The following is a 13,775-nucleotide window of genomic DNA, read 5'->3' on the forward strand; positions in this document are numbered from 1 at the left end:
TAGTAGTACCGGTTTCCCCTGAGATACAAATTTATATTGTGCCTTGCCCCAGACAAATGCTGCTCCGTGGCTGCTCTCCAATCTCCAGCGCCATGACTCTTGTTGGACATCTACTTGCGCACCGAGCACGACAAAGATGACGCCCAAACCCAATCGTATCTTCTTCATACTTGCTAGCCACTTGATAGCCTCACTCTGTATAAAACCCGCCTCAGAAACGGCCATTCTAGTAACGTCTGTGGTAATTTCGACTTCCTGGCTTGGAAAACGAGGTTCGCCCAATCATTCAAGGGGCTCGTCACAGAAACTTTTCCATTTATCGTTGGTACTGTACAATGCACTAATTTGCAGTTGCACGGACGGGTAAGTGAGCATTCCCCATCTTGTGTATTTCTGCTCTTGCCTCCATATGAATGTGCGTTCAACGATAAGGAAAGTCTCTGGTTGAATGAATGAAGCATGTCCGCTCGCTAAGCCAAGATAAGGCAATACTGCGTATCGTAACTCACGTGAATAAGTGGTAGTTGGAATTAATTATCACCACCTTGCAAATCTGTTCGCAAATCCTTGGCAACTTCGCCAATGTCCTCGAGATACGCAAGTCGGACTTTTGTAATTTGTGCGCGCACTAAAAACCCTTATTTCTATAGAGGCAGAGGAACGGCCCAACGTCATTGAGTAATGCATCCCGTCAAACTTTGTTGGGCAATTTTGCGGGCTGGGAAGTGAGGTAAACGCGGTTGTCATTCAGCCCGCAGCGTACATGTAAGACAGTGTAACCGCATCTAAAAATTGGTGGTGCACTTATATGACAAGTAGTGAAACAATAAACTACTTGTCTGAGTAAGATTCTACAGAAAGCGGTCCAAGGCAATGTCTTCTAGGCCTCTGTCCGGGAACCAGATGATAGCAAAGTGGGACACGTCATGCCCGTTAGTCTCCTGAGCCTCTCCTCGCCCGCCTCGTCACAATAGAAGTCATGTGCATGATAGAAGCGCAATTCATCCTTAGATTCAAGTATTTACATCAACTCCATGCTCGAGTAAGATCTCGACTATTTGCGTCAGCCCATGGTCAACTGCTATGTGTAGTGGGACAATCTCGCTGTTATCGCGGGTGTTTGGCTCTGCACCCTGCTCTAGTAAGAGTGCCGTGGCCTCCAGGTGACCATGGCTAACCGCAGAGAAAAGCGGTGTTCGTCCCAAAACGTCTACAGCGTTTGGATCGCATGGTTGCTGCAAGAGTAAAGCGAGAGTGCCAATGTGATTATTCTCTGCTGCATAACATAGTAAGACGCGGCCGTTGCGATCTCGTTGAGACAGGTCTACGCCCTTGCTGATGAGTAGTTGCACCATGGGCGCGTTTCCTTGCTTCACGGCTCGAAAGATTGATGTTAACTTCTCAGGCCTTGCACTGTTCAGTGAGTCCAGACCTTTGGGAGACTGTAAGTCTGCGATACCCACATAGTCAATGTAGTGGTCATCGTGCATTTGTCTGGCGAGCTGCGCCTGGCGGCCGGACTCGGTTTCTGGCTCTGTCATTTCGCTTAACGCAATCAGATGCATAGCTGTCGCGGAATGGTAGCCGGTGCTATTTGTTGTGGCTGCCATCTCTGCAAATGACAGCTCTAGCTCAAGCATTTTCGCTTTCTGATTGAGTCCTAGACAGTCGTTAGCAAACGAAAAGCCGGAATTGTTTATTGATGACCGCACGGTATTTTCTCTGGGCCATTCGATTATTTTCTCTTTTTCTAATCTTTCTCTGCTCTTCGAATGATATCGATTCGGCGGTGACTGCTAGTAGCGGCGTTGTTGTGTCTGTCGAACTAGGCGTACCTAAGCACACAAGACTGGAGTTTGTGGAAGTAGGGCTGGTCGAGCCACCATTGAGATCCGCCAGAGTGTTGAGATCTGGAGTAGGGACACGGGTCGCGCCATGTTCAGGGTCCATTGGAACGGAAGCTGTTGCTTAGATTGCTCATATAATTCTAAAGAAAGAATGAGGAAATCTGGCATGCGTAGCGCCTTTAGCTTCAGCACGTTGTGCCAGTGATGTCTTGCTGAGTGCTCCAGTGTCAAGTGCCGCTGCACCAAGTGCGGTACGGAGCACGCAAGTAAACTTCGTTTCCGCCCTGAATCCGAGTGTACTGGTGACGGCTTGCAAGATCCGCTGAACAGCTTATATCAGCGCAGCCTCGTAGCATGGCTTGTTAGCTAGTGACAGGTGCCACGCCGGCCACTCACCTTGCAAGGTGGAAGCTGTTCAAGGTGCTCGACAGTGGCCCTGCCGGTTAGACTAGCGTATCCGCAGAGCCCTGGTGCTATGGCACTGTTAGCTGTCTCGCATGCTAGCGTTTTTCTCACGGCGCAGTCTCCAGCCACAATGGTAGCTACCTATTGATTTCTACTCCTGAGAACTCATTTAATCCTGATTCGACTCGTATAGGATTCTACGATATGGAGTCTACACTCATCGTTTCGAAGAAACATAAATTTTACCCTGGTCGTAACCGTCGCCAATTTTCCAGTTTGGAGACTTGGGCCTTGGGCCGCCCAATCTACAGACGGCAATCTTTTTCGTTGTTCAATCGCATTCACAGTTGTTTAAGTTGCACTTCGGGTTAGAAAAGTAATAATGGGAAATGTTGAGTTGCAGAAGTACAGTAATGATGTATACAATAATGCCCACTGGCGGTTCGCAAGACGCGTCCAGTTTCGCCTGTGTATGGCTGATCAGGGCAGTTCTAAGTGCGGGGAACACGGCCGTTTGAGTATTCCGAAAATGAGGTCTGGGAAGAGACCAGCTCCACCCAATTTAGGCGGCAACTTTCCGGGCGCGTGTTCCTTTCGTCCCATTGGTCGGAACGATAAGGCTGGCAGCTATCTACCGAGCACCGAACGGGTTGGGCCACTTTGCTTCACAAGTCGGAGCCCCTCGGGACCCGTGTACTACTCGTGCCACACCCACCTATCTGGCGAAAAACGCCCCGTTTTGGGGTCGAAAAAACTGGGGGTGAACCTGCGGTGTTGATTGGTGCAAAACCAGAAGGCGGCCTCGTTTCCCGCGCGAATTCTTCAGTAGGGAAAAAGAAAACCACAGAGCTCTCTAAAGGGTCGAGCACAACAGGCGGGTCGAACTGCTCCGTATAGTAAGAGACACAGTAATCTCTCAGTCCATACACGGGCCACATCGTGCCAGTCGTGCACCAGCTGGGGGGCTGCCCGCCTGGGCCCACCAAACTTTAGATGCTTATTGCAAGTCGCTGTCTCCTCGGACAGCATGGATCATCTGCTGCATACGCTCGGCTAAGTACTCCAAGACTGGTATGGCCAAGTCATCTGGCAAAGGATCGTGGCTGTTATCGTTGTCGTAGTCGAGTGGCCCCAGCATCAACACCGTGTACATAGGATGCGCACAACTCATCTGCAGAATCGGTTCCTTACGTTCGTTCACAAGCCAGATAGAACCAGTCTTCCGCTGCCGAGATGCATTATCGTCCTGGGTCTCATCTGCCAGCATCTTATAGGTGTCGAGAAAGCCCGGGCAGTAACAGCAAATATATTCGATTACAAGCAATTCCCCGGGGGTAGCATCGAGCACATCATTATCATACCAGTCGGCAGAATGTTCAAATGCTAGAGCGGTTGCCATAGTAGATTTTACTTGCATTGTGGGCTACTCAGACTTCTGCGAAAATCCTCCTTTAGTAAGAAGAAGAAGAAGAAGAAGAAGTAAAAGACCTGCAAAAGTCTGCCCTTATAACAGAAATCTACCTACTATCTATCTATTTTGATCCTAGTCTTTTATACCTTTTCCCTTAGCTTAGCTGCTTCATCGTCGAGTTCAGCTCGAATAGTCCTAAAGACAACGCCACTTTAGGAGGCATGTCACAGTGCTATCCTATTATGCTCTATTAGCTCGGTCCTAACAATAATTTGCCCTACAACTAACAGCTATACGGCACACCGTATATACCAGATTAAGCGAGTTAGGGGGCTTTATGTCTCCTATGCGCCAGCAAACATGCACACTATAGTACTACCCCACCATACTTGTTATCCCATTATACTCTATTAGCTCGGTCTTAATAATAATTTGTTTTACAACGGTTATGCGGCACACTGCATACACTGGATTAAATAAGTCAGGGGGCTGACGGCTATGCGGCACACTGTGTATACCAGATCAAGTGAGTTGGGGGGCTTTGTGTATGATCCTTCATGCGCCTGCAAACATGCACGCTATAGTGCTACCCCACCATGCTTGCTAACCCATCATGCTCTATTGACTTAGTCTTAATAATAACTTGCCCTACAGCTGACGGCAATGCGGCACACTGCATACACCGGATCAAGTGAGTTGGGGGGCTTTGTATGTGATCCTTCATGCGCCCGCAAACATGCACGCTATAGTGTGCTGGATACGCGGAAGTGTAGTTAATTTAGGACAGGGTCTATGTAGCAAATCATCCAGCAAATCTGATGATTCTATTGCTTGTTGCTCTGCTTCGTCTTGAGCGGGGGAGTCTCGTTCACTACCCTACGCCCCAATCACTTTAGCGGGGTGTCGCTTTAACCGGCTCTTCATATCCGCATATTTTAGCGTCAAATCATCGGGCAGCTTGTGGCCAATCTAACATAGTGCTACCCCACCATGCTTGCTACCCCACCATGCTCTGTCGGCTCAGCCTTATTGGGCGGGCTTTCGCTTGCTGACATTACGTTGTCTCGCCAGAACCCTGATATGTAACGGTAGCTTGTTCTCTATATAAGTCGCCACTATACTCTGTCAGCTCGGCCCTATTAGGCGGGCCTTCGCTATGGTAGGACTTCCTTCTTAAGTACCCGTCTATCTCTCTATTGAGTTCCTGGGATCACCACTAGCTCCCCGTGATCCACGGTGTTCCCAGCTACGTGACTTCGCGTCCTAAATAGGCGACGTGCAGGCGCCTATCAGCTCGCACCTTTAGGCCGCCTTAAGCTACCTTATGTCACTTTCCTGTATTCGTAATATTATACTACTATAATCCTTTAGGAATTCTAGACCGTCCAGGAAGAGGGTAGTCCTAATTCCCTCACCGTTAGGTCCCGCCGTTAGGTCTATAAATATAAGAGGGATTCTCCCCTTATTTTCAACCTCACACTAAGCTATGTTAGTCTACACTTAATTAGTATGCACTTCCAAATTACAGCCTTTCTTACCTTTATAGCTATTACGATAGCTGGCAGACCGTGTATCGGAACGAAAGACAACGTCGAAATTCCCGACTATATGACCAACTTAGCCAACCCACTCTTTATCAATACCGACACTAGAGAGACCTTTTTAAAGTACTCTACTAATATTGGTGATGCTACTAAGGAAGAGATGAATACTCTAGAATTTACCTCTTCCTATACTCTAGACGACTTAGGAAACACATAGCTCGTTAGCGAAGAATTACAGCCGGTAGTCTAAATCACCAAAGCCTATATGGACCAATTCTTAGGTGATCTTCCCACAGACATCGTTAGTGGCGAGCACTACGTCTTTAACGCCACGTATTTCGACGAGCGCTTTAAGTAAGTTCGTGCGGACCCTGAACTTCTTCAGTAAGCGCATATGTGGGTGATCGATGAAAAACAACGTTTACTGGATCCCTCGCTCAGAGCTAAACGCGAGCTAAAGGCGAGAAGCTATATACGATACGGACCTAGTAGATACTAATCTCAGCGCACCTATATCGCGTGGGAATCTTAGTGTAATTAGTGCCATGGTTTCTAATGTAATTAGTTCTATACTGGTATTATCGACGCTTGTTAGGGCTAGGATCAACCTATGAACTTCGTGGAAGCACGAAAGCCGTGTGGAGCATAGGAGTTTTTCAACAACGATAAGGATTATAAACGTTAATTTTAAGGTTTTACACCTAGTTTAGGATAAAGGGACGATTTAACATCGTTATTCTATAAACTTAGTATATTAATAGTAGAGATAAACTTAGGTCCCTCTATATTTCTACTCTACTTAAGTATTATCTATAGGAATAGGGCCTATTTTGGCTTTCTATCTAATCACTATATCTCCTATATCCTAGTTAACACTACGCCTATAATAGGGCCTATTCCTAACTATTAGTCCCCTAGTATATAAAATACACCCTAAATCTCCTAAAATAGGGCCTATTCCTAAATCACCTATAACTAGCTAATTATAATATACTAACTACTTAGTATAGGCCTCCTATTATTATGTAAAGTAAAGTATAGTATAATATATATAGGGGGTTATTTATATATAATAGCTAAGAAGCTTATTACCTTTTTTATTACTCTATCTACTCTATACTAGTTATATTCTCTATTTTATAGTAGCTTTTTCATATAAGAATATACCTTTCTTAACTTACCTTTATCTTTTTATCTAGTAAATGTACTTGCCCCTATTTAGGGTAATCTCTTTACTAGTATAAAAAGCTTATATATTCTACCCCCTACTTTCCAAGTACTATTAATAAAGAAGTAAGCTTTACTTTATATAGATTTTTAGTACTAGTAAAAATTAGTTTCGCTTTTTTGTATTTAAAATAAAAAGTAATAGTAACACTAATAATTAGATTTTTATATTTAGCCTTTTAATAATTATATTTTTATTAAAAATATATAATAAGTTTTAATTATTATTATATAAAGTTTTTTAGTTAATATACTCTAATATTTTTATTATTATATTTAGTTAATAGTTAGTTTATTATATCTTTTATATTTATATACTAAAAGGGAAGGCCTTATAAATCTAGTTAAAGAATATATTTTATTATAACTCTCTTTTTTAAATTAATAAGCTTTTTTAAATTAATAGTATAATTATATTATAAGTTTTAGTTATTATATTAGTATTAAATAGTTATTATAAAGATATTATAGATCTTTATTACTTTATAGATACTTAATTTAAGTAATTTTCTAATAGTAAATAAGATAAGAATTATATTACTTTCTATAAAAGTGTTTTCTATAAGTTATTATTAAGTAATTATAATATAAAGATAATAGTTAGTGTTTTATAATAAAAGTATATTACTTACTTATTTATACTATTTACTTATTAACTATATTATATATTAAATATTAGTATAATAAAAGGCCTTTTTAAGTAACTAATTATAATCTTAAAGAATTAAGTTAATTTAGATTAAATTACTTTATATAGATTAAAGTTATATTTTATATATTATAATAGAGGCCTTAATAATAAGTTATTATTATAGGTTAAAAGAGAATATTTAGGGGGGTAGTTTTTACTTATAAATATAAGACTTTATAATTAATTAATTATAGTATTTAAAAAATATATTATATTAAGGGAAAAAGGTTAAAAATCTACTATCTATTATAAAGTATTAAGCTTTTATAGTTATAATATAAGAATAATATAGTATATATATATTAAGTATATTATTTAGTATTATAATAATAAAATTTATATTAAATAAAAGTAAAAAGCATATTAATATAATTAATATAAAAAGTTATTTAAATAAATAAATTAATATAACTAAAAATAAATAATATATTTTTATTATAAAATATTAACTTATATTTATATATTATAATTATTTAATAATAATTTATAAAAGAGTACTTTTATAAAAAATAATATAAGTTTTATTTTATTTATTATTAAAAGATTATTTAAATTAAATATATATAAAATAATAAAAGTTTATAATATTTTTATAATAATTAATATAGTTAATAAGTGAGTAGTATAGATAAGTGAGTGGCGTGTCTTACCCCACTTATTCTCTAAAAGTAAAATAACTCTATAAGGATAAAGTTTAAATAGCTAATCTTTTTATTAAAGTATAATAAGGTATTAAACTCCTTATAGAAAAATAATATTAACTATAAATAAAATATATTCTATTTATATAATAGTTAATAATAACTAAGTTTAATTTTTTCTATAATTCTTTTTAAAAATTATATTTTTTAATTTAAAATAGTTAAAACTTTAAATTTATTAAAATAGGCTTTTATTAATAACTATTTACTTATATATAATTAAAAATAAAATATAATTAAAAGTTTTAATAAATTATTAAAGATATTTAAAATTTAAAGCTAATTTTTAGTCTTTTTTATTTAAGTTATTAAAAAGATTAACTATATTTATTTTAGAAGTTTTATAGTTAACTAGGTACTATAAATATACTATAAACTATAATTTAATCTCTTAGCTAATAAACTAAAAGAAATATTAATTCTTAAAAGAATTTAAAAAAGAATTAAATCTACTAACTATTAAATTAGTTATTATAAATTTAGATAATTATATTAAATACTTTATCTCTATATATAAGTAACTTAATAACTTAGGGTTATAATAGACTTATTAAAAGTATTAATAAATATAAAAAGTTTATAAATATAACTAATTTACTCTTATAATTATCTAGTTATTCTAGAAATAGAGAATAGGTAGGGCAAAACACGCTACTCACTTATCTACACCACTTATTTATTAACTATATTATTTAATACTAATATAATAATAATATATAATATAGTTAATAAGTAAGTCGCCTAAATAAGCAAGTTACCTACTCTACCTAGTTTTTAGTACCCTTTATTTTAGTACTTTTATTACTTAATAATAATTTATAAAAATCCCTTTAAAAGAAGTAGGTATTATTTTTACCCTTTAAGCTTTTAAAAAAGACTTAAAACTAAGTTATAAAGAAGCTATATTAATCTATAATATATTTTAAATAACTATTTATAACTAATATAATAACTAAATTATATAATATAACTTTATATTTAATTTAAAAAAACTTATTAATTTAAAAAAGAAAATTATAATAAAATATATTCTCTAATTAAATTTATAAAGACTTCTTTTTTAGTATATAAATATAAAAGATATAGTAAATTAACTATTTATTAAGTATAATAGTAAATATATTAAAATATACTAAATAAAAAACCTTATATAATAATAATTAAAACTTATTATATATTTTTTATAAAGATATAATTATTAAAAAGCTAAATATAAAAATCTAACTATTATTTATAATTAGTTTATATTTTTAGAGAATATAATTATAAAATATAGTATTATAAAGTTTAATATTTATAACTTTAATAAGATTAGATTTCTAATAGGCTTTATTATAATAAAAATAGTTATTATAAGTTCTAATTAGGTTAAAAAAGTAAAAGTAATATAGTTTAGTAATAAGAAATAAATTATTATAATTTAAGTAGTAAATTTTTAAAGCTTAATAATACTATTATATATTATAGTAAAAAGCTAAAAATACCTTATATTTTAGTATAAAAATAAATACTTACTTTTAGATTAGTATATTAATATAAGCTTAAATAACTAAATAATAAATAAAATTAGTATAAGTTAGATTAAGTATTTTAATAAATATATAAAAGATTAAAAAGAGGGTAATTATATTAAGGCACCTATAAGGTATATTAGTTAGTAAGAGGTTATAGGCAACTAGAGGTATTATATGCGAAGAAGCTACTATATAGCTGCGAGCTGCTAATAAGGGAGTAGTGAGGAGGCAGCGATAATTCCACTATTATTCTAAAAAACCTAAGGATTATCTAGTAACTAAAGCTCTTTACTAATAGCACCTTATAAATTATTACTTTTTAATTTTAAATAACTATAAAAGTTACTACTTAACTACTTTTTAGCTTTTTTATTAAAAGAAGAATATTATTACTTTTTATATACCTATATATTTTTCTTATATACTTTAACTTTTAGATATTAGTTATTTTAGTTTATTAAAAAAGGCTTATAGATAATAAATTAAGGATTTTATAATAACTAATATTATATATATTATTAAAAAAGACTTTTTTTTATATTTTTTAATACTATTAATAAGTCTATTATAAAAAGAATATTTAAGGTAGTTTTTAAAGTACTAAAATTACCCTTTTTAATCTTAAAAAGGTTATTTTTATTTTAAAACTTAAGTTTATAATACTAAGTCTTTTAAACTTATATTTAGAATTTATTAGATTTTAAGTCTTTTAAATATTAAGTATAGTAAATAAAGTAGTTTTATAGTTTTTAATTTTAAAAAAATAAATTATTAATTACCTAAATAACTTTTTAATTAAAAGTCTTAATATACTTAATAGTTTTAAGAAAAGTATAATAACTATTATATATAAAGTTATATTTTTATATATTTAAATATAAGGCCTTAAAATTATAAATAAGTTAATTAGTAAATATTAGTAAGCTAAAAAAATAAGACTATAAACTAAAAGATCTCTTTTTATAATATAGTTAATAAGTAAGTAGTATAAATAAGTAAATAATATACCTTTATTATAAAATACTAACTATTATCTTTATATTATAATTACTTAATAATAACTTATAGAAAATACTTTTATAAAAGGTAATATAATTCTTACTTTATCTATTATTAAAGAATTATCTAAATTAAGTATCTATAAAATAGTTAAGATTTATAATATCCTTATAATAACTATTTAATACTAATATAATAACTATTTAATACTAATATAATAGCTAAAACTTATAATATAATTATATTACTAATTTAAAAAAGCTTATTAATTTAAAAAAAAGAACTATAATAAAATATATTTTCTAACTAGATTTATAAGGCCTTCCTTTTTAGTATATAAATATAAAAAATATAATAAACTAACTATTAGTTAAATATAATAGTAAATATATTAAAGTATACTAAATAAAAAACCTTATATAATAATAATTAAAACTTATTATATATTTTTAATAAAAATATAATTATTAAAAGACTAAATATAAAAATCTAACTATTATTTATAATTAGTTTATACTTTTAAAGAATATAATTATAAAATATAATATTATAAAGTCTAATATTTATAATTTTAATAAGACTAGGTTTTTAATAGGCTTTATTATAATAAGAATAGTTATTATAAGTTTAAATTAAGTTAAAAAAGTAAAAATAATATAGCTTAATAATAAAAAATAGGTTATTATAATTTAAATAGTAAATTCTTAAAGCTTAATAATACTATTATATATTATAATAAAAGACTAAAAATACTTTATATTTTAATATAAAGATAAATACTTATTTTTAGATTAGTATATTAATATAAGCTTAAATAGTTAAATAATAAATAAAATTAGTATAAATTAGATTAATTATTTTAATAAATATATAAAAGATTAAAAAAAGGGTAGTTATTACCTTTTAATTCTAAATAGCTATAAAAGTTACTATTTAACTACCTTTAAGCTTTTTTACTAAAAAAAGAATATTATTACCCTTTATATACTTATATATTCTTCTTATATACTCTAGTTTTTAGATATTAGCTATTTTAGTTTATTAAAAAAGACTTATAAATAATAAATTAAAAATCTTATAAAAGCTAGTATTATATATATTACTAAAAAAGACTTTTTCTTTATATTTCTTAATACTTTTAATAAGTCTATTATAAAAGAAAATATTTAAAATAGTTTTTAAAATACTAAAATTACCTTTTTTAATCTTAAAAAGGTTATTTTTATTTTAAAACTTAAGTTTATAATATTAAATCTTTTAAACTTATCTTTAATATTAACTAAATTTTAGGTCTTTTAAATACTAAATATAGTAAATAAAATAGTTTTATAGTCTTTAATTTTAAAAAAATAAATTATTAATTACTTAAATAGCTTTTTAACTAAAAGTCTTAATATACTTAATAGTTTTAAAAAAGGTATAATAGTTATTATATATAAGATTATATTTTTATATATTTAAATATAAAGCCTTAAAGTTATAAATAAGTTAATTAGTAAGTACTAATAGGCTAAAAAAATAAGACTATAAACTAAAAGATCTTTTTTTATATAAAATATAAAAGATTTAAAAAAATAAATAGATATAAATAATTAAATAAAGGATAAAATATAGACTTATAGTTATTATAAAATAAAGGTTAAAATATATAGTTAGTAATATAGTATATATAGTTAAACTAAATATAATATATATATTTATATTATAAATATAGAAATTAGTAAAAAAGAGGATTTTAATTAGTTTTAGATATTTTCTAATAGTATAGTTAAATTATTTATAATTAAAGGTTAAAAGGTTAGTAAAGGTATACTACTTACTTATCCAAAGACGAAGAAGAGCCGTGTGTAGGTAGAGAGCGCGGTCCGGCGCGGGATGTCAGAATGTGGTCCGTGAAGAAGTCGGCGAAGCCAGTAAGCTGCAGCTTGGCAACGTCGACGCGGGGTATGAGGCGTTACTCGGCCAGGCTGTGACAGTGAACCAGCAGGATGCCCAGCGGTGGCGCGCGGCGGTGCGCAGGCCCGAGTGGCACGATGGCATTGAGGTACACAACATACGCCTGGCCCGTGACGGTCAGCGCGGCCATGAGGCGCGCGATAAGGGCGTTGCGGGAGATGCAGAGGACGAGCAGCGCAAAGCATACCTGGTATACAGTAATGGAGCCGACGGCAAGCCATATGTTCGTATGGCCGAGGGTCATGACGAAGCGGCTTTGTTATCTTTCTCTATGAGGGAGAAACGGCCAACGCAACGTCCATGCCAATCGAGATAAAGCTTTGGTATATACCAACGTAAATCAATAAACGCCAACCATGAGTAGACATTGCAGTATGGCAGACGAACGTTTTTCAACTGGTAAAATGCGGCACTCTCGAGTATTTGACAGCTTCGAGGTCACTACATAAGAACTCTCTAAACTTTTCTCCCCAGCCACTTACGGTATATGCTTGATGAGTGACAAGAGAAGCAGTTTGATGACACATTAAATTCTGCCAAAAACACTGAAACCACAAATTAATGCTAGCTACGGGTTCCCTCTTGCAAGTCGCTAGCAAAATAGCCGACTCACCATATATGCCCATGGGATATGACTTCCATTAAGTCATTGCCATATCTTGAAGCTACTGTACTATTTCCGCTCACTGATTACTCCACAGCTACCTGCCAACTCCATGCAGCCCTATCCCGTCGGCAGCGAGCTACCTGAAGCATCAGGCAAGTCACTCGCAGGTAGATGGTCCAATCAGACGCTGCTTCGGCAAACGATACGAGAAGTAGTGTGACGCAGTTGGCTACCAAGCTACAGCTGTGCAGCACTTTTACGCTCGCATCTCTCCAGTTAGCATAGAGCTAGGTAAAGTTTTTAAGTGGTGCAACACATAGCTTGCTTCTTCCTGGTTGTCAACGGGACGAATGCGTCTTGGAAATTGAGAGAAGTCAATATGCAGGACTTATGACGGGTTAACTTGTCCCATTACCGTAACCGAAAGCTTGCTGGTCCCCCTCCTTCGGGTCCAACGGCTAAACCGGGACTCGTAATGTGGCTCGTTTAGTGTGCCTATACCTCCGCTCAGCTATAATCAGGCAGTGCAGCATTCCCGTGGGGAGATTGCTTCTAGCATAGCCTCTCTCCATATGGGGAAACCGATATTTCCGCTCAGCGACAAATTAGTACGGAGGCAGGGAGGATCTGACGCCCTACAGCATTTGGTGAAACTTACGTCCACAAAACGACATTTTTGTGGGCTGACGAAGTCGCTAGGCAGAAAAGTAACTTTCCGCATATGAAAAGCCTCTATATCAGAAACCATATTAACTAGGATGCGGTTTTTTTTTTTTTTGGCAACGCTCCAGTGTCTGGGGCAATATCACAAGCCACAACACAATTGCCCATTTTCGTCGTCGAACTCGGAGACGCGGAACCAGGAAGTTATGA

The 13,775-nt window shown here is 33.3% G+C and overlaps 2 protein-coding genes across 2 annotated transcripts; both read right to left on the bottom strand.

The window, feature by feature from the left end:
• Positions 1 to 1,401: 1,401 nt before the first annotated feature.
• LMH87_001640 (uncharacterized protein) lies at positions 1,402 to 1,950 on the bottom strand (the record flags this gene model as incomplete). Its single annotated transcript, XM_056192946.1, has 3 exons — positions 1,402 to 1,407; positions 1,464 to 1,660; positions 1,713 to 1,950. 3 exons carry the CDS (start codon positions 1,948 to 1,950, stop codon positions 1,402 to 1,404), a joined length of 441 nt encoding a protein of 146 aa, XP_056050033.1.
• Positions 1,951 to 12,293: 10,343 nt separating this feature from the next.
• On the bottom strand, positions 12,294 to 12,539 carry LMH87_001641 (uncharacterized protein; the record flags this gene model as incomplete). Its single annotated transcript, XM_056192947.1, has 1 exon — positions 12,294 to 12,539. The coding sequence occupies one exon, from the start codon at positions 12,537 to 12,539 to the stop codon at positions 12,294 to 12,296; it is 246 nt and encodes an 81-aa protein (XP_056050034.1).
• Between the last annotated feature and the right edge of the window lie 1,236 nt (positions 12,540 to 13,775).

The sequence above is a fragment of the Akanthomyces muscarius genome, chromosome 3 (assembly GCF_028009165.1).
Source record: "Akanthomyces muscarius strain Ve6 chromosome 3, whole genome shotgun sequence".
In the NCBI taxonomy this organism is placed as follows: Eukaryota; Fungi; Ascomycota; class Sordariomycetes; order Hypocreales; family Cordycipitaceae; genus Akanthomyces; species Akanthomyces muscarius.